The sequence below is a fragment of the Ptychodera flava genome, chromosome 2 (genome assembly GCF_041260155.1).
Source record: "Ptychodera flava strain L36383 chromosome 2, AS_Pfla_20210202, whole genome shotgun sequence".
NCBI classification, from domain to species: domain Eukaryota; kingdom Metazoa; phylum Hemichordata; class Enteropneusta; family Ptychoderidae; genus Ptychodera; species Ptychodera flava.
This window is the reverse complement of record NC_091929.1, coordinates 10,512,399-10,538,024: the sequence shown is the minus strand read 5'-3', so window position 1 is coordinate 10,538,024 and position 25,626 is coordinate 10,512,399. Positions and strand designations below refer to the sequence as shown.

General features: G+C 38.2%; 1 protein-coding gene across 1 annotated transcript; it reads right to left on the bottom strand.

The window, feature by feature from the left end:
• Positions 1 to 3,849: 3,849 nt before the first annotated feature.
• On the bottom strand, positions 3,850 to 23,779 carry LOC139124359 (dentin matrix acidic phosphoprotein 1-like). Its single transcript, XM_070690501.1, has 26 exons — positions 23,677 to 23,779; positions 22,548 to 22,631; positions 22,125 to 22,199; positions 21,659 to 21,733; positions 21,192 to 21,266; positions 20,722 to 20,796; positions 20,046 to 20,120; positions 18,643 to 18,717; positions 18,175 to 18,249; positions 17,243 to 17,317; positions 16,305 to 16,379; positions 15,836 to 15,910; positions 15,410 to 15,484; positions 14,943 to 15,017; positions 14,473 to 14,547; positions 14,048 to 14,122; positions 13,579 to 13,653; positions 13,110 to 13,184; positions 12,646 to 12,720; positions 11,754 to 11,828; positions 11,286 to 11,360; positions 10,819 to 10,893; positions 10,345 to 10,419; positions 9,457 to 9,531; positions 4,995 to 5,004; positions 3,850 to 4,057 (listed from the first exon to the last, which is right to left on the bottom strand). Exons 1-26 carry the CDS (start codon positions 23,777 to 23,779, stop codon positions 3,850 to 3,852), a joined length of 2,055 nt encoding a protein of 684 aa, XP_070546602.1.
• Positions 23,780 to 25,626: the final 1,847 nt, after the last annotated feature.

Sequence of the window (25,626 nt, the reverse complement as noted above, 5' to 3'; positions counted from 1 at the left end):
TCATCTCATACATATACCTACTTATCATATTATATGACTATGATGAATCCATATTCCACATGTGGTGAATACGGGACCCGAACTATTTCTAAACATAAACAAAAAATCAGTTATTTAGAACTTATTTTCAAATTCCTGAAACGCAAAAGTGGGAGGTAATGAAGACTAGGAAATATGCCTGAGTATTAAAATATACGTGCTCAATACAAAATACCGTCGATACTTGTTGTAATGTTTTTTTCGTCGTTGATTTGTGATGAAACGTTTGATTTTTTTCACAATTGACATTTTGATTCGCTGTGTTGCCCATTTGTGTTGTCTACCTCATCAAAAGCTTAGACTCTGCCGATGTCCATCAAGCAAAATAGGCATAAACGATAACCCAAGACAAGTACAATCATCCCTGTAGCAGTAAAAATGTTTTCTGAAGCAACACCAAAAGGTTTTAATTTCAACATCACAACCAATGCTGTCGCAGCAAACACCGAGTCGAGCCGAGGAAGCGAAGAGTGTTCATCATTTCTGGCAGCAATGACGATAAACCGAACTAGAAACATAAGCTTATAAGCAGAAATGTCATTTATTACATATTTACCATGGTTCACTTGCATCGAAGCGCGTGCGTACTACCGGTATTTGCACTGCAGTGCAATACCGAAAACATTATGCCATTCCTTTATGTTAATGAGTATTTACCATTTTTGACCGAGAACTATTTATGTTTGTAAACACAATTAAAAATGTCGTCTAAAAGATTTTTTTTTTCACTGTGATTCGATGCTTGTTATAGTAAAATGCATGACATAATCAATTAAAAACTACGACAAAGAAAATTGCATGTACTTATTATAGTGTGAGGATGATTTTTATTATCCGGAAGAGCAATTTGTTTGCCAGCTAAGCAAAAACATTGTGTGTCCTACACGCTATTGATATGATAACAGAGACTGTGTAAGCGCTTGTGTGCCACGGCGCGGTGAACACTGAAATGTGATCGTTCGATAAGTTACGTTTGCCGTATCTTACTCTTAAATTTCTCATAAAAATCTTCGAACTGTTATTTGTATCGATCATGTAGAAGAATTTCAAGCTCAGAATGTGAAAAAATCAAAAGCGTTCCACGTTCAAAGTTCTCTTCGTTTGGCTATCTATGGCATGTTGCTACGTATGTGTGAGCGATCGCAAGCCGAGTTCAAGCCCTCCGACGTTCCTCTTACGTCATCCTTGATAAACAAGTAAACAATAGTTTAGCCAATCAAAATTGAGGGTGTGGCGGCGTTGACCAATGAACAGTGAAATCTGATTCGATGCCTCATTACAGTATGTCAGTGTTATATAACTCCGCGAGGTCGCCCTGAAGCTTTGACAGACAAGTAGTACACACGACTAACGTCGATTCTCTCGATAAATGATGCAAATAAAAGACAGAACATATGTAATAATAACAGAACGCCATGGTCTGTGAGTGCAAGCGCGCCGTACTAGCGGTATTTGCACGAGTGCTGCCGAATACACCGCAGCACTCGTGCAAATACTGCTAGTACGGCGCGCTTGCACTCACAGGCCATGGGGTTCTGTCATATTATTTCAAGAGTAACGAGTTCAGGTTATCAGTACATTTTGAGGTGCAAAGTATTGTATTGACCATACATATTGTGCACCACGTTCCCTGAATTGTACCCAGTTGTTGACCTTTCATCAGCAGCTAAGCTTAGAGACACTGGTTGCTCATAGTCGTAGATTTTTGAATCAGAGCCGAACATCGTTCTGATCATTATTATATTAAACAAGCTTATTTTATTCTTAAAAAGATAAACATACAATTGATAATTTCGTAAAACATAATAATTAGTCATTTTAAAAATTTCATACAAAGTTTGTAAAGCAGAATTCTTTTAATAATGTTCGAATATTGACAAAACAACCGGTTATTGGTTGCCATGGCTGAGTGTAAATGTTGCGACGTCCCGCTTGCACCTTTAATCATTTTATGAAATATTTTTCACTCAAATTGATGTTATAGTATGTACCAAATATATACCTTACGTTAAAAATCTATAGTATTCCCTATTTCCATTAGATTCTCACAGAAAGCCAATTGAGAAATTCTCTTCTCCTTATGAGCAGTTTCAGCATGCTCTAAGTTAACCTCGACATCTTCAGCTGAGCGCGATCAAGTCAGCAAGTAACCAAGCCACGCCGGCATAACACAAGCTCTTAAAATTCTTGTAAAATAGTCCCTATCATTCTTTCCCATATCCCATTGTCATTCTTCAAAGGTTCATTTACGGAAAATTGCGACAATGCATGTAATGTATATAAAATCCCCCGTATTCCTCACTCGTGAGTCTGCCTCTTGGACTCGTGATTCCCTGTGTAGCTGCTGTATCCCCCTCGCCTACGGCTCGGAGGGATACGGCCGGGGATTTCATGCATTATTAAGGGAAATAACTAAATATACCTTTTCCTGGTTACTCCATAAACGATTGCTGTCGCTGTATCAAACACTGCATATACACTCAAAACAACAAAAACATCGTGATCTTGTGCTTTGCAACAGAATTTGTACAAGAATGACAAAAATATATAATGTCAAAATATGCGTTGTGTATTTTGTATCCATCGGCGAAGGAAATATAGGTCAGAGTGATTACTATCATATTTTTACCACACATTTCGAGAATGTTAAACTGCTTTCGTTTCCACCGACAAATAACAACATTGAATATTACAGACACATGATGTGTTAACATCTTAAACACCGGATATTTTATTATAAGTTTCAAAATAGAACTGAAAAGTTCATTTTAGGAATAAAGACTATAATACCGGAAAGTACATCAAAATCCAGCTAGTCAAGCTTTGACCTTACCTTTTGGTCTTGCACACTGTTTGTTTTGCTGGAAATATTCATCCGAATTAGTATGGCCCAATAGTATGATACCATATCCTAGCAATGTACAAGTTACGCATGATAAAACTGTCACAAACATAATTAGTGTTGCCCTGCGTTGTCGTTGCCATACCGAGCCTGAAGTACATAATTTAAAAAATATATAATCAATATTCGATGAGTTGACACTACTATATGGCTGACAGCTTGTTCGATTATTGAAACCCCAATAAAAATTGCATTACACAGCCAATACTATCAGTGGGTAAGAGTGAAACAAGATCCCCACTTGTATTCAATTGCACAAAATTGAAAAAATACAGACACAAAGACATAAGTATATGTACATGTAAGTGAGGAGAAAGAGAAAAAAAACCACTTTCTCTGCGATTAGACTAAAAGTTTTGCATTATTTAGCACTTTGGACTCTAAGAGTAAGCCTTCTCTGAAACACCATGCTGGTACACAACCTGTTTACCAATTTCAAACCACAAAAGGTTGTATACCAGTAGAAGGAACAGTCTCCAAGACAGAAATCATTGTTCGACTCAAAGACAGTCTGACTTACGTCGGAGTCTGAAACAGTTTTTAAAATGTTTATCAGAATATAAGATTATCATCGTCGTACTCCGATAAAGCTAATGTTTTGAATTAAATATTCCCATCTGCTTTGATTATAAGCCTATTTCCTCTTCAACGAATAAAAGAAAGGACCCAATGTTCTGTAGAGAATGGAGATATTCACCGTCTTCTTCATTCTGAACAAAACTGACTATATACGGCTATTTTAAATAACCGGGATTTATGTCAGAGTACATCGTGCAGTGGTATTGTTCGAGACTCAATGGTATTTAAAGTGCTGCAGCGTGAAGTGAACAGCTTATCGATGACATCATATAACAAAATATAAGGCACAATTAGGAGAGGTTCTGATAGCACAGCTTCTAGTAGGGTAATCAGAACGTCAAGCAGGGTGGTGGAGATATTGTACGGCACATATTGTTTGGATATGCCTCTGAAGCTGAGGGCAAGAGAAGTTGAGTCTCCAGCCATCGCCTTGGTTCTAGTCGACTCAGCAACATCGGGCACGTCTCCGACAAAGCAGTCTGATGTTTATGCTTCTGAACAGCGGCCAGAGCAAGGAATATTAATCGGCTGGCTTGCCTGTGTTGCAAGACAAAGTCTTTTTTGTTGTTTCTCTGTTTTCACTTGACCTCCCACACTGATATCTCCTATGTCCTCAAGCTCAACGTTCAATGGCAACACCCAAATTCCCAGCCCGTAACTGCTTGCCATGCTTTGGGTGGAGAGAGAGGGAGGGAGGGAAAGAGAGAGAAGGAAGAGACAGAGACAAAGACAGCAACAGAGACAGAGACAGAGACAGAGAGAGAACGATTATCTGCAGGGCGGTTAAATCCTCTTTGACCCCAGTATCGAAATAGTAGATTTAGTTGAATCTAGCTGTGGCACTGCATGTCTACAACTCTTGGTACAATGTGATAGAAGAGAACAACAACATCCGCAAATTTCAAATGGGCAATGGAAAGTCAGGATGCTACCACGTTTCAACTTCAACATCGACACCCTAACTGAGGGCATCGGGCTGCCAGACAAGATTGTCTTTTACGACCGAGCTGTGGGGTTTTGGTGCGCAACGGCTCTTCTTAGAACAACAAAAGAAAATGACACAACGGTCAGCCAAAAACAAGTGCTTGCACAACACCGGACCTATATATACCCACCACTATCTAGCCAGGCAAAGCTCGTTTGCCAACAAAGTGTTCGTGACCAAAAGAGATGAGCAGAGGTAGACGGACCTTGAAGAGATGCAGGTACGCCTGGACAATGGAGGGTCCTGCTACATGCTGACCATCATTGTCTTGCTCAGCAGATTTTCATGGGCCATGCCTATCAAAACAAAGACAGGTGATGACACTCTTCAGATGCTCAAACGCATCCTCAGCGAGAGCAGTCAGGAGCCATAAAAATTTCAGACAGACGGAGGAAGTGAATTCACAAACAGAAAGATGCAAGGCTGGCTGGCTGCAGAAGACTTGAAAGGGCTAATGTCGAAATATGTCACCCAGAAAAACAGTCTCACCTGGGCTGGGCTGACATAATTACAAAAGAATGAAGCATGGTAGCATAATCATTAAGCCACAGGACAGGACAGTCGCGAACAACCACATTGCCTTCCAAGCCCTGTATGGGCAATATTTTGCAACAAGAGAGGCGAAGCCCGAGTTGCACTTGGGGAAGTGCACCTTTCCAAGTACAAAGGCGTCTGTACCAAGGGGAACCTGCACAAACTGGAAAGAGTAGATCTTAACAGTCTCCGGGGTCCTTATCGACTCAGTCCTCCTGTTTATAAAATCGCTGATCTGTAGGGTGAAGAAGTCCTTGGCATGTTGTACAAGGATGAGCTGCAGAAGTTGACAGTTTTCGACGACGACGTCTATAGGATCAAAAGGTGCTCAAGATGAAAAAGGTGAAGGACAAAAAGTTCTTCCTGATCAATTGAAGGGCTACCTGGACACCTTTACCTCATGGGAGCCTGAAAAGAATGTCATTTTGCTCGTTTGAAAATAGAAGCCGCCGTGCTCTTGAGCTCTTGTCCTCAGCCGAACTTTATCTGGTAAAGGTTCATCAGCCTGAAGACTAACTTGCTTTGTTCCTGCTCCTTCAGCTGGCTAAGCAGCCTCTTCATTTTTTTGTCCAGCTTCATCCAATATTCTGTGATAATGCTTTCACTATTGATCTTGCTAAGAGTGTAGAAAAGCATGAGCATCCCGATATTCTCTCTAAACTTTTTGATGATGCTGGTTTAGTGTTGGACCCTTGAGACCCACACACTGAGGTAGTCTTGCCAGGTGCTGAACCCAAAGTTGACTGACTCGTAGCTTAGCTGTTTTATGTCTTTTGATAAAGTGCGGTTATCTCAAATGATCCAAGTCGGCGTTCCTGCTAACATTTCTGCTGATATATGTGCACAGGATTGGGATAACAATGATGTAGTTGTCTGTGAACAGGAACATCTTTTCATAAGTTTTGTTGTTTAGGAAAGTAAACTGTCCATCTCTTTTGTCCAAAGTGAGCTGCGCACGCCTATACTTAGAAGAGGATACTGCTGCGTCAGTTTTGTTTCCATGAAATCTGCGCAGCTGCCAGCATGTAGACTTGCATCAGCAACCTGTCACTGCGATCTGCTGTTGCGGTGTTTATCTGTGTATTTCCAACTGCACCCTGTTCATTATGTTCATTACTTAAGGCTATTGCCATGAAACTTTTCATGCCTGAGCTTTCGCAAGATCATGCACGGGCATAACTTGTTCTTCAAGAAATCAACCTCACAAATACAATGTCCTGGTCTTCAGCACTTTCTGGGAAGTACTGGCAGGCATCATTCCAGAGTGCCAGGGGCGTTCCCCTGAGCATAGACTTGGTTCACGTCTCTATCATCACACTTACGTTTTCTATGACTGGATACAGTAACAGCTTGCTGTCTAGCCGGATTTGCGCCTTTGTCTTTGTGAACAGAATGAAATGCCCTTTAATTATTCAGCAAGGGACATTGTCATTCTCATTAATGACGGTGTTGCTTTCCATGAAGTATGATGAGAAAATGGTGGAAGGGCTGGCACATGCAGCTCCTGCCACTGTAAGAGTAACCAATGACGTACCGGGCCGAGTCCTTGTTTTGATCATTTCATACTCCATCTGGATATTCATCAATGGGTAACCCTATCAGTGGTGTCCTTCGAGACCGTCACTTGAGCGGCCAGTGTCAGGGTGATTTCCTATTCAGTGTGGCTGCTGAGTGCACTTGGGTAATTAGAGCCATTGTCCTGACATATAATTTTGTCATTTTTGGTCAATAAAACTCGTTCTCAAAAGCTACTTGTCCGATAGCTTTGTAATTTCGTATAAATGTCCTGAGGGAAGTCACTAGATACATCTGCTCAAAGTGTAGGGAACCCAAAATTTGTGTATTTTAGGTAAATTCCTCAGTCTGAGACCTTAAATGACAAATAGCAACCCAGGATATGTTGTATGACAGTTTCAAAGCTGTTAACATAATTTTGTCACATTTTCTATCAATTTTTGCAAAACTTGATTCAGAAAATAAAGCTTGTAACATCCATAAATGCAATAATCTCCACAAATGTAATATCAACCACAATTGTTATAAAGTCAACCACAAATGTAACAAAACAGTCAACCATTAATGTAACAACCCGCAACCACAAATATTATGAACAAATTTACCATAAATGTAATAAACTTGAACTTGCATATGTGATGATTTGTTTATCAATGCCCAGAGTAATTAATTATTTTAATAAGGCCATTGTAATGTTTTTGCATACTATCCTTAACCAGGTTTCCTTTCCGAAACACAAAATAGAATAATTTAAGAACACTATCAGAAAATGGCGAGGTACCGATCAAATCGATAGATTTGGAAGTGGAACAGAAGTTCGAGACACAAATGATGACATAATATTTAATCAACAAAATAACTCGTCAGCCAGTGATACCACACGAAGTTTATGACATATGATTCAGAACAAATAACAGAACAATATACAACCTTATAACAGAAACTTACGACATAAAACATATTGACGGGAACATATATCTGTATATCAATCTAGTTAAAACAATACGAACACTACCTTGAACACAGTAGAACAAAATTAGACATTCTAGCATCCCTAGTGAAGGAACAAACTTCAGGTGGAACAACATAGGAATACAAACAATCTATCGATTATTCCAGGCAATATATCCACTGAAGACGAATTTGAGGTGACTGATTAAGAAAGTATGGCAAACGTTCGAAAAAAATGGCGTTAAAGGAGCGTAGTGTTATACAGTCTCCTCCACTCTGGAGTAAAGATTCTACTGACATTCACATTACAGCTGTGTCTCGCCATGGCCAATCAGTTCTGTACACATAACAGGCAAAAGTAAAATACACTTTCAAATATACAAACACACAAAATGCAAACAATTAAGAAATGAATAAGGTGTGGGGTTGCTTTCCTTTATTACATAGATAAAGATTTAAAGGCTAATTTCTAAATTGCAAAGCTAAATGGATTTAATACATTTTGGGTTTGCAAGTATTGCATTTATGGGTGGTGTGTTTATTACATAGGTTTCCATTTATTGCAATTGTGGTTGGTGTTTTTATTATATTTATATTTTATATTTAGTTTTTGTTACACTTAAGGATGATATTACATTTACGGGCGCACTTTATTAAAATTATGGTTAATGTTACATTAATGGAGATTATTACATTTATGGAGGGTACAAAGCTGAGGTTAATTTTTTATGCGGATCAATTTTTGCAACTTTTTTAATGTAAGACACACAAACAATGATAAAAAATTTCGATCGAAGCTAATTCCAGATGTCATAACCACCCCCACAGTGGAAGACATTCCACTATCTGTAACTAACTTAAATGCTATTAACATTCCAATTATAGCTCTGATAGCATTAATTTAAAAATCTCAAAGACTGTAAATAGATTATGTAGGCCTATTTTACATTTTCTGCCATCTGGCTATTGTAGCTCTTTTTTTGAAGCACTCACGCTCGTACGCTCACTATCATACATCGCACATAAACTTTATCGAAACGAAGCAATGAATACAATGCTGAAACTGGGCTAAAGACAGCCTCGGGCACATTCTGTCCACAAACAGAGCTATCAACGCGGGCAAGAAAATACGGTGGTTTTAATCGGGTTCGAACTCACAACGTACGGTACCCAGTCACCTAGCGGAGAAGTCACAGACAAAACCGCTCGGCCAAATCCCCAATCTCAAAAAGATTGGTTCAATAACCGAGCTACGTTGTTACAATTTTTCTGACTGCGACCCCTCCACACGCTGTAGAGTTCGTGAAACACTCGCGCTCACTATCATACATCGCACACAAACTTTATCGAAGCGAAGCAATGAATACAACGCTTAAACTGGGCGAAAGACAGCCTCGGGGACAATTCTGTCCATCAGCAGAGCTATCAACCAAGGGAAGTCAGTTGAAGGATATATTGAAAATGTATTTTTAATTTTTACCTCTCTCTTTCGTTGTCTGATGTGCATGTGCCCTTTCTGGAGACGTTCCATGAGGTTCATCACCACTTCTTTCGTCTGTTTTTTTTTGAATGTAACATAAAATGTATTAGGTATGTACCGTGATAATATTTGGAACATTGAAAGGCCAGTTCATGACACTGCCGCTAAAATTTAGATTCAGGTCTGATTTTCTGCCAACTTAAAAAGTCTTAACCGTAAGAACAGCCCTATACAAAATGTAATGGTACAAATTCCCTTCACCTTTATATATATATTGTATGGTTGAGTCTTTTCAGACACGGTCTGGGATACAACCTAATGTTTACGATAAGTTTTAGGTTGGTAATGAGCTGTTTGTGTGGAGAATAGTCATTTAGCACCGCAGTCATTCCAGTCTACGTCCAGATTACGATTGTAATAAAGACTCAGCCAGGTTAAAGGTTATATTCAGAATGTACTTTTAATTTTTACCTCTCCCTTTCGTTGTCTGATGTGCCTGTCCCCTTTCTGGAGACGTTCCATTAGGTTCATCACCACTTCTTTCGTCTGTATTTTTTGGAATGTAACATAAAATGTATTAGGTATGTACCAGTGATGACATTTGGACCATTGATACGCCAGTTCATGACGCTGCCGGTAAAATTGATAGTCAGGTCTGATATTCTGCCGACTTAATGAAGTCTTAACCGTCAGAACAGCCCTATCAAAAATGTAATGGTACAAATTCCCTTCCCCTTCATATTTGTATGGTTGAGTCTTTTCAGACACGGTCTGGGATACAACCTCATGTTTACGATGTGTTTTAGGTTGGTAATGAGCTGTTTGTGTGGAGAATAGTCATTTCGCACCGCAGTCATTCCAGTCTACGTCCAGATTATGATTGTAATAAACACTCAGTCAGTTGAAGGATATATTGAAAATATATTTTTAATTTTAACCTCTCTCTTTCGTTGTCTGATGTGCCTGTGCCCTTTCTGGAGACGTTCCATGAGGATCATCACCACTGCTTTCGTCTATATTTTTTTTGAATGTAACATAAAATGTATTAGTTATGTACCAGTGATACCATTTGGAACATTGAAACGCCAGTTCATGACACTGCCGGTAAAATTGATATTTAGGTCTGATTTTCTGCCGACTTAATGAAGTCTCAACCGTCAGAACAGCCCTATTCAAAATGTAATGGTACAAATTCCATTCACCTTGATATTTGTGTGGATGAGTCTTTTCAGGCACGGTCTGGGATAAAGCCCAAGACTCATTTTTGACTCTAGTCTTTTCAGTCTACATTCAGATTACGATTGTAATAAAGACTCAGTCAGTTGAAGGATATATTGAAAATGTATTTTTAATTTTTACCTCTCTCTTTCGTTGTCTGATGTGCCTGTGCCCTTTCTGGAGACGTTCCATGAGGTTCATCACCACTTCTTTCGTCTGTTTTTTTTTTGGAATGTAACATAAATGTATTAGGTATGTACCAGTGATAATATTTGGAACATTGAAACGCCAGTTCATGACACTGCCACTAAAATTGATATTCAGGTCTGTTTTCTTCTGCCAACTTAAAAAAAAGTCTTAACCGTCAGAACAGCCTTATCCAAATGTAATGGTACAAATTCCCTTCACCTCTATATAAATTGTATGGTTGAGTCTTTTTAGACACGGTCTGGGATACAACCTAATGTTTACGATGTGTTTTAGGTTAGTAATGAGCTGTTTGTGTGGAGAATAGTCATTTCGCACCGCAGTCTTTCCAGTCTACGTCCAGATTATGATTGTAAAAAAGACACAGTCAGTTGAAGGATATATTGAAAAAGTATCTGTAATTTTTACCTCTCTCTTTCGTTGTCTGATGTGCCTGTGCCCTTTCTGGAGACGTTCCATGAGGATCATCACCACTGCTTTCGTCTGTATTTTTTGGAATGTAACATAAAATGTATTACGTATATACCAGTGATAACATTTGGAACATTGAAACGCCAGTTCATGACACTGCCACTAAAATTGATATTCAGGTCTATTTTTTCTGCCAACTTAAAAAAAGTCTTAACCGTCAGAACAGCCCTATCCAAAATGTAATGGCACAAATTCCATTCACCTTGATATTTGTGTGGATGAGTTTTTCAGACACGGTCTGGGATACAACCTAATGTTTACGATGTGTTTTAGGTTGGTAATGAGCTCTTTGTGTGGTGAATAGTCACTTAGCACCGCAGTCATTCCAGTCTACGTCCAGATTACGATTGTAATAAACACTCAGTCAGTTGAAGGATATATTGAAAATGTATTTTAATGTTTACCTCTCTCTTTCGTTGTCTGATATGCCTGTGCCCTTTCTGGAGACGTTCCATGAGGTTCATCACCACTGTTTTCGTCTGTATTGTTTTTGGAATAAAACATAAAATGTATTACGTATGTACCAGTGATAACATTTGGGACAATGAAAGGCCAGTTCATGACACTGCCGCTAAAATTTAGATTCAGGTCTGATTTTCTGCCAACTTAAAAAGTCTTAACCGTAAGAACAGCCTTATCCAAAATGTAATGGTACAAATTCCCTTCACCTTTATAATTTGCATGGTTGAGTCTTTTCAGACACGATCTAGCATACAACCTAATGTTTACGATGTGTTTTGGGTTGGTAATGAGCTGTTTGTGTGGAGAATAGTCATTTAGCACCGCAGTCATTCCAGTCTACGTCCAGATTACGATTGTAATAAACACTCAGTCAGTTGAAGGATATATTGAAAATGATTTTTAAATCTTACCTCTCTCTTTCGTTGTCTGATGTGCCTGTGCCCTTTCTGGAGACGTTCCATGACGTTCATCACCACTGCTTTCGTCTGTATTTTTTTGGAATGTAACATAAAATGTATTAGGTATGTACCAGTGATAACATTGGAACATTGAAACGCCAGTTCATGACGCTGCCGGTAAAATTGATAGTCAGGTCTGATATTCTGCCGACTTAATGAAGTCTTAACCGTCAGAACAGCCCTATCAAAAATGTAATGGTACAAATTCCTTCCTCTTCATATTTGTATGGTTGAGTCTTTTCAGACACGGTCGGGGATACAACCCCATGTTTACGATGTGTTTTAGGTTGTTAATGAGCTGTTTGTGTGGAGAATAGTCATTTCGCACCGCAGTCATTCCAGTCTACGTCCAGATTATGATTGTAATAAACACTCAGTCAGTTGACGGATATATTGAAAATGTATTTTTAATTTTAACCTCTCTCTTTCGTTGTCTGATGTGCCTGTGTCTCTTTCTGGAGACTTCCTGAGGACTTCCATGAGGTTCATCACCACTGCTTTCGTCTATATTTTTTTTGGAATGTAACATAAATGTATTAGGTATGTACCAGTGATACCATTTGGAACATTGAAACGCCAGTTCATGACACTGCCGGTAAAATTGATATTTAGGTCTGATTTTCTGCCGACTTAATGAAGTCTCAACCGTCAGAACAGCCCTATTCAAAATGTAATGGTACAAATTCCATTCACCTTGATATTTGTGTGGATGAGTCTTTTCAGACACGGTCTGGGATAAAGCCCAAGACTCATTTTTGACTCTAGTCTTTCCAGTCTACATTCCGATTGTAATAAAGACTCAGTCAGATGAAGGATATATTGAAAATGTATTTTTAATTTTTACCTCTCTCTTTCGTTGTCTGATGTGCCTGTGCCCTTTCTGGAGACGTTCCATGAGGTTCAACACCACTTCTTTCGTCTGTTTTTTTTGGAATGTAACATAAAATGTATTAGGTATGTACCAGTGATAATATTTGGAACATTGAAAGCCAGTTCATGACACTGCCGCTAAAATTTAGATTCAGGTCTGATTTTCTGCCAACTTAAAAAAGTCTTAACCGTAAGAACAGCCCTATACAAAATGTAATGGTACAAAGTCCCTCCCCTTCATTTTATATGGTTGAGTCTTTTCAGACACGGTCGGGGATACAACCTCATGTTTACGATAAGTTTTAGGTTGGTAATGAGCTGTTTGTGTGGAGAATAGTCATTTCGCACCGCAGTCTTTCCAGTCTACGTCCAGATTATGATTGTAAAAAAGACACAGTCAGTTGAAGGATATATTGAAAAAGTATCTGTAATTTTTACCTCTCTCTTTCGTTGTCTGATGTGCCTGTGCCCTTTCTGGAGACGTTCCATTAGGTTCATCACCACTGCTTTCGTCTGTATTTTTTGGAATGTAACATAAAATGTATTACGTATATACCAGTGATAACATTTGGAACATTGAAACGCCAGTTCATGACACTGCCACTAAAATTGATATTCAGGTCTATTTTTTCTGCCAACTTAAAAAAAAGTCTTAACCGTCAGAACAGCCCTATCCAAAATGTAATGGTACAAATTCCCTTCACCTTTATATTTGCATGGTTGAGTCTTTTCAGACACGATCTAGCATACAACCTAATGTTTACGATGTGTTTTAGGTTGGTAATGAGCTCTTTGTGTGGAGAATAGTGACTTACAACCGCAGTCATTCCAGTCTACGTCCAGATTACGATTGTAATAAACACTCAGTCAGTTGAAGGATATATTGAAAATGTATTTTAATGTTTACCTCTCTCTTTCGTTGTCTGATATGCCTGTGCCCTTTCTGGAGACGTTCCATGAGGTTCATCACCACTGCTTTCGTCTGTATTGTTTTTGGAATAAAACATAAAATGTATTACGTATGTACCAGTGATAACATTTGGGACAATGAAAGGCCAGTTCATGACACTGCCGCTAAAATTTAGATTCAGGTATGATTTTCTGCCAACTTAAAAAAGTCTTAACCGTAAGAACAGCCTTATCCAAAATGTAATGGTACAAATTCCCTTCACCTTTATTTTGCATGGTTGAGTCTTTTCAGACACGATCTAGCATACAACCTAATGTTAACGATGTGTTTTTGACTTGGTAATGAGCTGTTTGTGTGGAGAATAGTCATTTAGCACCGCAGTCATTCCAGTCTACGTCCAGATTACGATTGTAATAAACACTCAGTCAGTTGAAGGATATATTGAAAATGTATTTTTAATTCTTACCTCTCTCTTTCGTTGTCTGATGTGCCTGTGCCCTTTCTGGAGACGTTCCATGACGTTCATCACCACTGCTTTCGTCTGTATTGTTTTTGGAATGTAACATAAAATGGATTAGGTATGTACCAGTGATAACATTTGGAACATTGAAACGCAGTTCATGACGCTGCCTGTAAAATTGATGGTCAGGTCTGATATTCTGCCGACTTAATGAAGTCTTAACCGTCAGAACAGCCCTATTCAAATGTAATGACACAAAATTAATTTCCTTCACCTTTATATTTGTATGGTTGAGTGTTTTCGGACCGGGTCTGGGATGAAGCCCAACACTCATTTTTGACCCTAGTCTTTCCAGTGTACATTCAGATTACGATTGTAATAAAGACTCAGTCAGTTGAAGGATATATTGAAAATGTATTTTTAATTTTTACCTCTCTCTTTCCTTTTCTGATGTGCCTGTGCCCGTTCTGGAGACGTTCCGTGAGGTTCATCACCACTGCTTTCGTCTGTATTTATTTTTGGAATAAAACATAAAATGTATTAGGTATGTACCAGTGATAACATTTTGAACATTGAAACGCCAGTTCATGACGCTGCCGGTAAAATTGATAGTCAGGTCTGATAATCTGCCGACATAATGAAGACTTAACCGTCAGAACAGCCCTAATCAAAATGTAATAGTACAAATTCCATTCACCTTGATATTTGTGTGGATGAGTGTTTTCAGACACTGTCGTGGATACAACCTAATGTTTACGATGTGTTTTAGGTTGGTAATGAGCTGCTTGTGTTGAGAATAGTCACTTAGATCCGCAGTCATTCCAGTCTACGTCCAGATTACGATTGTAATAAAGACTCAGTCAGTTGAAGGGTATATTGAAAGTGAATTTTTAATTTTTACCTCTCTCTTTCGTTGTCTGCTGTGCCTGTGCCCTTTCTGGAGACGTTCCATTAGGTTCATCACCACTGCTTTCGTCTGTATTTTTTTGGAATAAAACATAAAATGTATTAGGTATGTACCAGTGATAACATTTGGGACATTGAAAGGCCAGTTCATGACACTGCCGCTAAAATTTAGATTCAGGTCTGATTTCAGCCAACTTAAAAAAGTCTTAACCGTAAGAACAGCCTTATCCAAAATGTAAAGGTACAAATTCCCTTCACCTTTATATTTGCATGGTTGAGTCTTTTCAGACACGATCTAGCATACAACCTAATGTTAACGATGTGTTTTGGGTTGGTAATGAGCTGTTTGTGTGGAGAATAGTCATTTAGCACCGCAGTCATTCCAGTCTACATTCAGATTACGATTGTGATAAACACTCAGTCAGTTGAAGGATATATTGAAAATGTATTTTTAATGTTTACCTCTCTCTTTCGTTGTCTGATGTGCCTGTGCCCTTTCTTGAGACGTTCCATGAGGTTCATCACCACTGCTTTCGTCTGTATTTTTTTGGAATGTAACATAAAATGTATTAGGTATGTATCAGTGATAACATTTGGAACATTGAAAGGCCAGTTCATGACGCTGCCGGTAAAATTGGTATTTAGGTCTGATTTTCTGCCGACTTAATGAAGTCTTAACCGTCAGAACAGCCCTATTCAAAATGTAATGACACAAACTTAATTTCCTTCACCTTTATATTTGTATGGTTGAGTGTTTTCAGACCGGGTCTGGGATGAAGCCCAACACTCATTTTTGACCCTAGTCTTTCCAGTCTACATTCAGATTACGATTGAAATAAAGAGTCAGTCAGTTGAAGGATATATTAAAAATGTATTTTTAATTTTTACCTCTCTCTCGCGTTTTCTGATGTGCCTGTGCCCTTTCTGGAGACGTTCCATGAGGTCCATCACCACTGCTTTCGTCTGTATTTATTTTGGAATAAAACATAAAATGTATTAGGTATGTACCAGTGATAACATTTGGAACATTGAAACGCCAGTTCATGACGCTGCCGCTAAAAGTTATACTCATGTCGGATTTTCTGCCGACATAATGAAGTCTTAACCGTCAGAACAGCCCTATTCAAAATGTAATAGTACAAATTCTATTCACCTTCATATTTGTGTGGATGAGTTTTTTCAGACACTGTCTGGGATACAACCTAATGTTTACGATGTGTTTTAGGTTGGTAATGAGCTCTTTGTATGGAGAATAGTGACTTACAACCGCAGTCATTCCAGTCTACGTCCACATTACGATTGTAACAAACACTCAGTCAGTTGAAGGATATATTGAAAATGTATTTTTAATTTTTACCTCTCTCTTTCGTTGTCTGATGTGCCTTTGCCCGTTCTGGAGACGTTCCATTAGGTTCATCACCACTGCTTTCGTCTGTATTTTTTTGGAATGTAACATAAAATGTATTAGGTATGTATCAGTGATAACATTTGGAACATTGAAAGGCCAGTTCATGACACTGCCGCTAAAATTTAGATTAAGGTCTGCTTTTTCTGCCAACTTAAAAAAGTCTTAATCGTCAGAAGAGCTCTATCCAAAATGTAATGGTTCAAATTCCCTTAACCTTTATATTTGAATGGTTGAGTCTTTTCAGAAACGGTCTCGCATACAACCTAATGTTTACGATGTGTTTTAGATTGGTAATGAGCTGTTTGTGTGGACAATAGTCACTTAGCACCGCAGTCATTCCAGTTTACGTCCAGATTACGATTGTAATAAACACTCAGTCAGTTGACGGATATATTGAAAATATATTTTTAATTTTTACCTCTCTCTTTCGTTGTTTGACGTGCCTGTGCCCTTTCTGGAGACGTTCCATAAGGTTCATCACCACTTCTTTCGTCTGTATATTTTTGGAATGTAACATAAAATGTATTAGGTATGTACCAGTGATAACATTTGGAATATTGAAACGCCAGTTCATGACACTGCCGCTAAAAGTTATATTCATGTCTGATTTTCTGCCGACTTAATGAAGTCTTAACCGTCAGAACAGCCCTATTCACAATATAATGGTACAAATTCCATTCACCTTGATATTCGTGTGGATGAGTTTTTTTCAGACACGATCTGGGATACAACCTAATGTTTACGATGTGTTTTATGTTTGTAATGAGCTGTTTGTGTGGACAATAGTCATTTAGCACCGCAGTCATTCAAGTCTATATCCAGAATACGATTGTAATAAACACTCAGTCAGTTGAAGGATATATTGAAAATGTATTTTTAATTTTTACCTCTCTCTTTCGTTGTCTGGTGTGCCTGTGCCCTTTCTGGAGACGTTCCATGAGGTTCATCACCACTGCTTTCGTCTGTATTTTTTGGAATAAAACATAAAATGTATTAGGTATGTACCAGTGATAACATTTGGAACATTGAAACGCCAGTTCATGACGCTGCCGCTAAAAGTTATACTCATGTCGGATTTTCTGCTGACATAATGAAGTCTTAACCGTCAGAACAGCCCTATTCAAAATGTAATAGTACAAATTCCATTCACCTTGATATTTGTGTGGATGAGTTTTTTCAGACACTGTCTGGATACAACCTAATGTTTACGATGTGTTTTAGGTTGGTAATGAGCTCTTTGTGTGGAGAATAGTGACTTACAACCGCAGTCATTCCAGTCTACGTCCAGATTACGATTGTAACAAAAACTCAGTCAGTTGAAGGATATATTGAAAATGTATTTTTAATTTTTACCTCTCTCTTTCGTTGTCTGATGTGAATGTGCCCGTTCTGGAGACGTTCCATTAGGTCATCACCACTGCTTTCGTCTGTATTTTTTGGAATGTAACATAAAATGTATTAGGTATGTATCAGTGATAACATTTGGAACATTGAAAGGCCAGTTCATGACACTGCCGCTAAAATTTAGATTAAGGTCTGCTTTTTCTGCCAACTTAAAAAAGTCTTAATCATCAGAACAGCTATATCCAAAATGTAATGGTACAAATTCCCTTCACCTTATATTTGAATGGTTGAGTCTTTTCAGAAACGGTCTCGCATACAACCTAATGTTTACGATGTGTTTTAGATTGGTAATGAGCTGTTTGTGTGGACAATAGTCATTTAGCACCGCAGTCATTCCAGTTTACGTCCAGATTACGATTGTAATAAACACTCAGTCAGTTGACGGATATATTGAAAATATATTTTTAATTTTTACCTCTCTCTTTCGTTGTTTGACGTGCCTGTGCCCTTTCTGGAGACGTTCCATGAGGTTCATCACCACTTCTTTCGTCTGTATATTTTTGGAATGTAACATAAAATGTATTAGGTATGTACCAGTGATGACATTTGGAATATTGAAACGCCAGTTCATGACACTGCCGCTAAAAGTTATATTCATGTCTGATTTTCTGCCGACTTAATGAAGTCTTAACCGTCAGAACAGCCCTATTCACAATATAATGGTACAAATTCCATTCACCATGATATTTGTGTGGATGAGTTTTTTCAGACACGGTCTGGGATACAACCTAATGTTTACGATGTGTTTTATGTTTGTAATGAGCTGTTTGTGTGGACAATAGTCATTTAGCACCGCAGTCATTCAAGTCTATATCCAGAATACGATTGTAATAAACACTCAGTCAGTTGAAGGATATATTGAAAATGTATTTTTAATTTTTACCTCTCTCTTTCGTTGTCTGGTGTGCCTGTGCCCTTTCTGGAGACGTTCCATGAGGTTCATCACCACTGCTTTCGTCTGTATTTTTTTGGAATAAAACATAAAATGTATTAGGTATGTACCAGTGATAACATTTGGAATATTGAAACGCCAGTTCATGACGCTGCCGCTAAAAGTTATACTCATGTCGGATTTTCTGCTGACGTAATGAAGTCTTAACCGTCAGAACAGCCCTATTCAAAATGTAATAGTACAAATTCCATTCACCTTGATATTTGTGTGGATGAGTTTTTTCAGACACTGTCTGGGATACAACCTAATGTTTACGATGTGTTTTAGGTTGGTAATGAGCTCTTTGTGTGGAGAATAGTGACTTACAACCGCAGTCATTCCAGTCGACGTCCAGATTACGATTGTAACAAACACTCAGTCAGTTGAAGGATATATTGAAAATGTATTTTTAATTTTTACCTCTCTTTTCGTTGTCTGATGTGCCTGTGCCCGTTCTGGAGACGTTCCATTAGGTTCATCACCACTGCTTTCGTCTGTATTTTTTTGGAATGTAACATAAAATGTATTAGGTATGTATCAGTGATAACATTTGGAACATTGAAAGGCCAGTTCATGACACTGCCGCTAAATTTAGATTAAGGTCTGCTTTTTCTGCCAACTTAAAAAAGTCTTAATCATCAGAACAGCTCTATCCAAAATGTAATGGTACAAATTCCCTTAACCTTTATATTTGAATGGTTGAGTCTTTTCAGAAACGGTCTCGCATACAACCTAATGTTTACGATGTGTTTTAGATTGGTAATGAGCTGTTTGTGTGGACAATAGTCATTTAGCACCGCAGTCATTCCAGTTTACGTCCAGATTACGATTGTAATAAACACTCAGTCAGTTGACGGATATATTGAAAAATATTTTTAATTTTTACCTCTCTCTTTCGTTGTTTGACGTGCCTGTGCCCTTTCTGGAGACGTTCCATAAGGATCATCACCACTTCTTTCGTCTGTATATTTTTTGGAATGTAACATAAAATGTATTAGGTATGTACCAGTGATAACATTTGGAACATTGAAACGCCAGTTCATGACACTACCGCCAAAAGTTATATTCATGTCTGATTTTCTGCCGACTTAATGAAGTCTTAACCGTCAGAACAGCCCTATTCAAAATATAATGGTACAAATTCCATTCACCTTGATATTTGTGTGGATGAGTTTTTTCAGACACGATCTGGGATACAACCTAATGTTTACGATGTGTTTTATGTTTGTAATGAGCTGTTTGTGTGGACAATAGTCATTTACCACCGCAGTCATTCAAGTCTATATCCCGAATACGATTGTAATAAACACTCAGTCAGTTGAAGGATATATTGAAAATGTATTTTTAATTTTTACCTCTCTCTTTCGTTGTCTGGTGTGCCTGTGCCCTTTCTGGAGACGTTCCATGAGGATCATCACCACTGCTTTTGTCTGTAGTTTTTTGGAATAAAACATAAAATGTTTTACGTATGTACCAGTGATAACATTTTGAACATTGAAAGGCCAGTTCATGACACTGCCGCTAAAATTTCGATTTAGGTCTGCTTTTTCTGCCAACTTAATGAAGTCTTAACCGTCAGAACAGCCCTATCAAAATGTAATGGTACAAATTCCCTTCCTCTTCATATTTGTATGGTTGAGTCTTTTCAGACACGGTCTGGGATACAACCTAATTACTATGTGTTTTAGGTCGGTAATTAGCTGTTTGTGTGGAGAATAGTCATTTAGCACCGCAGTCATTCTCCATCAGCAGAGCTATCAACCAAGGGAAGTCAGTTGAAGGATATATTGAAAATGTATTTTAATTTTTACCTCTCTCTTTCGTTGTCTGATGTGCCTGTGCCCTTTCTGGATTAATCAATTAATTTCCTTCACCTTTATATTTGTATGGTTGAGTGTTTTCAGACCGGGTCTTGGATGAAGCCCAACACTCATTTTTGACCCTATTCTTTCCGGTCTACGTCCAGATTACGATTGTAATAAAGAGTCAGTCAGTTGAAGGATATATTAAAAATGTATTTTTAATTTTTACCTCTCTCTTTCGTTTTCTGATGTGCCTGTGCCCTTTCTGGAGACGTTCCATGAGGTTCATCACCACTGCTTTCTTCTGAATTTTTTTTTGGAATGTAACAAAAAATGTATTAGCTATGTACCAGTGATAACATTTGGAACATTCAAAGGCCAGTTCATGACACTGCCGCTAAAATTTAGATTCAGGTCTGCTTTTTCTGCGACCTTAAAAAAGTCTTAACCGTCAGAACAGCCCTATCCAAAATGTAATGGTACAAATTCCCTTTCCCTTCATTTTATATGGTTGAGTCTTTTCAGACACGGTCTGGGATACAACCTAATGTTTACGATGTGTTTTAGGTTGGTAATGAGCTCTTTGTGTGGAGAATAGTGACTTACAACCGCAGTCATTCCAGTCTACGTCCAGATTACGATTGTAATAAAGACTCAGTCAGTTGAAGGATATATTGAAAATGTATTTTTAATTTTTACCTCTCTCTTTCGTTGTCTGATGTGAATGTGCCCTTTCTGGAGACGTTCCATTAGGTTCATCACCACTGCTTTCGTCTGTATTTTTTTTGAATATGACATAAAATGTATTAGGTATGTACCAGTGATAACATTTGGAACATTGAAACACCAGTTCATGACACTGCCGGTAAAATTGATATTTAGGTCTGATTTTTTGCCGACTTAATGAAGTCTTAACCGTCAGAACAGCCCTATTCAAAATGTAATGGTACAAATTCCATTCACCTTGATATTTGTGTGGATGAGTTTTTTCAGACACGGTCTAGGATACAACTTAATGTTTACGATGTGTTTTAGGTTTGTAATGAGCTGTTTGTGTAAAGAATAGTCACTAAGAACGCAGTCATTCGAGTTTACGTCCAGATTACGATTGTAATAAACACTCAGTCAGTTGAAGGATATATTGAAAATGTATTTTTAATTTTTACCTCTTTCTTTCGTTGTCTGCTGTGCCTGTGCCCTTTCTGGAGACGTTCCATGAAGTTCATCACCACTGCTTTCGTCTGTATTTTTGGGAATAAAACAAAATGTTTTACGTATATACTAGTGATAACATTTGGAACATTGAAAGGCCAGTTCATGACACAGCCGCTAAAATTTAGATTTAGGTCTGCTTTTTCTGCCAACTTAATGAAGTCTTAACCGTCAGAACAGCCCTATCAAAAATGTAATGGTACAAATTCCCTTCCTCTTCATATTTGTATGGTTGAGTCTTTTCAGACACGGTCTGGGATACAACCTAATGTTTACGATGTGTTTTAGGTTGGTAATGAGCTTTTTGTATGGAGAATAGTCATTTCGCACCGCAGTCATTCCAGTCTACGTCCATATTATGATTGTAATAAAGACTCAGTCAGTTGAAGGATATATTGAAAAAGTATCTGTAATTTTTACCTCTCTCTTTCGTTGTCTGATGTGCCTGTGCTCCTTCTGGAGACGTTCCATGAGGTTCATCACCACTGCTTTCGTCTATATTTTTTTTTGAATGTAACATAAAATGTATTAGGTATGTACCAGTGATAACATTTGGAACATTGACACGCCAGTTCATGACAATGCCGCTTTAATTGATATTCAGGTCTAATTTTCTGCCAACTTAATGAAGTCTTAACCGTCAGAACAGCCCTATTCAAAATGTAATGGCACAAATTTCCTTCACCTTTATATTTGTATGATTGAGTCTTTTCAGACCGGGTCGGGGATAAAGCCCAACACTCATTTTGGACCCTTGTCTTTCCAGTCTACATTCAGATTACGATTGTGATAAAGGCTCAGCCAGGTTGAAGGGAATATTAGGAATGTACTTTTAATTTTTACCTCCCCCTTTCGTTGTCTTTCGCCATTCTTCTTGTTGCTGAAGGTCAAGAAAAATGCCACCATCGCCGGTTCTGCCTGTATTTTCTGGAATGTAACATAAAATGTGTTAGGCGTGTAAAAATGATAGTATTTGGAACATTGAAACGCCTGTTCATGACACTGCCGCTAAAATTTAGATAGGTCTTATTTTCTGCCAATTTAAAAAAGTCTTAACCGTCAGAACAACCCTATTCAAAATGTAATGTTACAATCTGGTCTACGTCCAGATTACAATTGTAATAAAGACTCCGTCAATTGCATAACTTCATTAATATGCAAGCCACACTTACCAAAATCTTATTAGTTCTTGCAAGTACCTAGCATATGGTACCTGTCTACCAAATCTGATATGAATCCGTTCAGGCGTTTTTGAGTTACCGTGTAAACAGACAGACAGACAGACACACACACACACACACACACGGACAGACAGACAGACAGACATCGCTATTTCATTAGCCCACGTGTTGCCGCAATTATTGAAATTGCAAACGAGAGAATTGCAAAAATAAACAAAATCTTTTATGAATTCTTATTGGCTGGTAAAAATGGGAAAAGAACAATGGACAATCATAATCAATAAATTAGATCAAGTTGGACATCAAATGATTGACACTGAATCTCATTTTAAAGCTCTAAAATGTTGTTGGGTACACATGTTAGGCAACAACACAAACGCTACCTGGCAAATACTACCATATTATTGGTTTAGTAATATTGCAAATATACCAACATCAGTTACTGGTATATATGTAACATTGACAGATACGTGTTACGCGAAATGACAAAAATGTTACCAACATTTTATAAAGAAGTGATTTCATCTTGGCATAAGATCAACCAATGTCAAATATCGCTTCATACTCCAAGTTGTATCGCTAATCACAGACAAATATAGAAACAGACTAGCAACGCAGCATGCATTTTGTTCCATGGTCGTCTCGGAAGACTATTGCCTTTCAATATTAAAATGAGTTTCAAAGGTGTTAACTTTTTCGAGACTTTGTTTGTGGTTGATAATTACAAGAGATTATGCGAAAAATACGACGAGATGGCATGGTGCTACCAGTCGCGTAGCAACCATACTTACTTTGTGTGCTCTCAGGGCAGAAACACTGCTTCACGCCAGTCAAAATATAACACGCAAGCAGTTTCATAAACATTGTCCTCTGTGACAGACGTTTTTCATACATAGTGTAGGTTCTGCAGTTTTCAAGTGCGTACGTACACATATGGAACGCCGTAGCTATCATAAATGCATTTTAAATATATTCTCTTTCCCATTTTCAGAACTTGTTTCGCATTTTTAGAACATGTTAGGTATTACTCTCACGTCACTCTGCATTGAGATTATCATTTTAGGCATTTGCAATAACATTACTGACATTCAACTGATCGTGTAAGGCATTTCAAACAATGTTATAGGCATTGAAATTATCATTTTAGGCATTCGCAATAACATTACTGACATTTAAATGATCGTGTTAGGCATTTCAAGCAATGTTACAGACAATTAAGGTGATTGTTGAAGGCACTCGATTGTTCACTTTCGGCATTTGCAATACTGTTATAGGCATTTAATGAAATATTTAAGGTGTTTGCAACTTTACTGTGATATTTAGCGGATTATGTGTTGCATTTCCAATTACACTTAAGTCAATTCATTACATATCAAGGCACTAAAGGCATCGTCATAGGCATTCATCTCTATATGCAAATCTTTACTCACATTTGGCTTAAGTGTTGTGTAGTATTCTAAGCATGTATTATATCAATTTAGACAAACATGACGTCATTTAGTTCTCTTCATATTTACTAATCTGGTGTTTTTTTAGTGACTTTGTGCTTGTTATTTTGCAGGCACTTGTTATATAATTTCAGTGATTCTTTATAATGGGTTCCTCATTCTATAAATCGTGTCACTTATTTTAGTTAATTGTTTCATGGCATTTATCAGTCTTTACGAAACTGATATAAGCTAGTTAATTCAAATAGTATTATAGTTATTTTCCAACAGTTGCGAATTTTGTGTCTTGTCTTGGCACTTAAATACGGCTTATTTGCTCAATATCTTCACACGAAAGCATTTAGCATCATTTATTTTATATTGGTTTTATCGTTAATCCACTGACATTGCAGTATTCGTCGTTCACATTACCCTGAAACGTACTGTGCGGGCGTTGTTCTGTTGTTTTAGATTAACCAACTCATTACCATGTCAATAGTAGGCATGCACAATACAGTCAAAGTCATTCAGCTCATCGTCTTAGGCATTTTCATTATTGTAGAGCCCATTTGTGAGGGCGCTGTTTTCAACTCCGAGTCTGCGCAATAGGTCCGAACCAACGGAGCGCTCCCCGCGAATTCCGCGCACTTTTAACCCACTTTTACTGCTATCGTCTCCAACGGGCATTCGCGTTATATTGTACGCATTGAGCTCGAACTTTTCGCCATGGCCATGAAACGAATCCTCGAACAAATGTCACTCAGTACTTTGGCTTCGAATTTTGAAGCTGAGCGAATCGATCCAACGCTGTTCCATCTATGAGTGAGGCCCAACACATGCGACTAGGAGTTGGCACAATGGGTCTCCAGCTACGTCTTAAACAGTTATGCCCGGCGTAGCCCTGCGTACGATGCTGTGTGTTCCGCTACAGCTTATCGCCCCGCTCACCACAGCCCTGCAAAGACCCTTACGTAGGGTCGGTGACTTCAAATCCATTTTGGGACTTGACGTAAAAAGCCAAATTACTACCGAAATTCAGCGTTCCCTGCCTACCTCAGCTACTCGATCGCTTCCAAAAATGCCAGTCTTTATTCACTTCTCGTAAATAACCGTCGATGTCGGCAACTCTGGAAAAAAGAGGAAGCGATGGAAGCGATCGAGTAGCTGAGGTAGGCAGGGATACGACTTAGGCCCAAGAACGCTGAATTTCGGCAGTAAGTTGGCTTTTTACGTCATCAAGTCCCAAAATGGATTTGAAGTCACCGACCCTACGTACGGGTCTTTGCAGGTCTGTGGTGAGCGGGGCGATAAGCT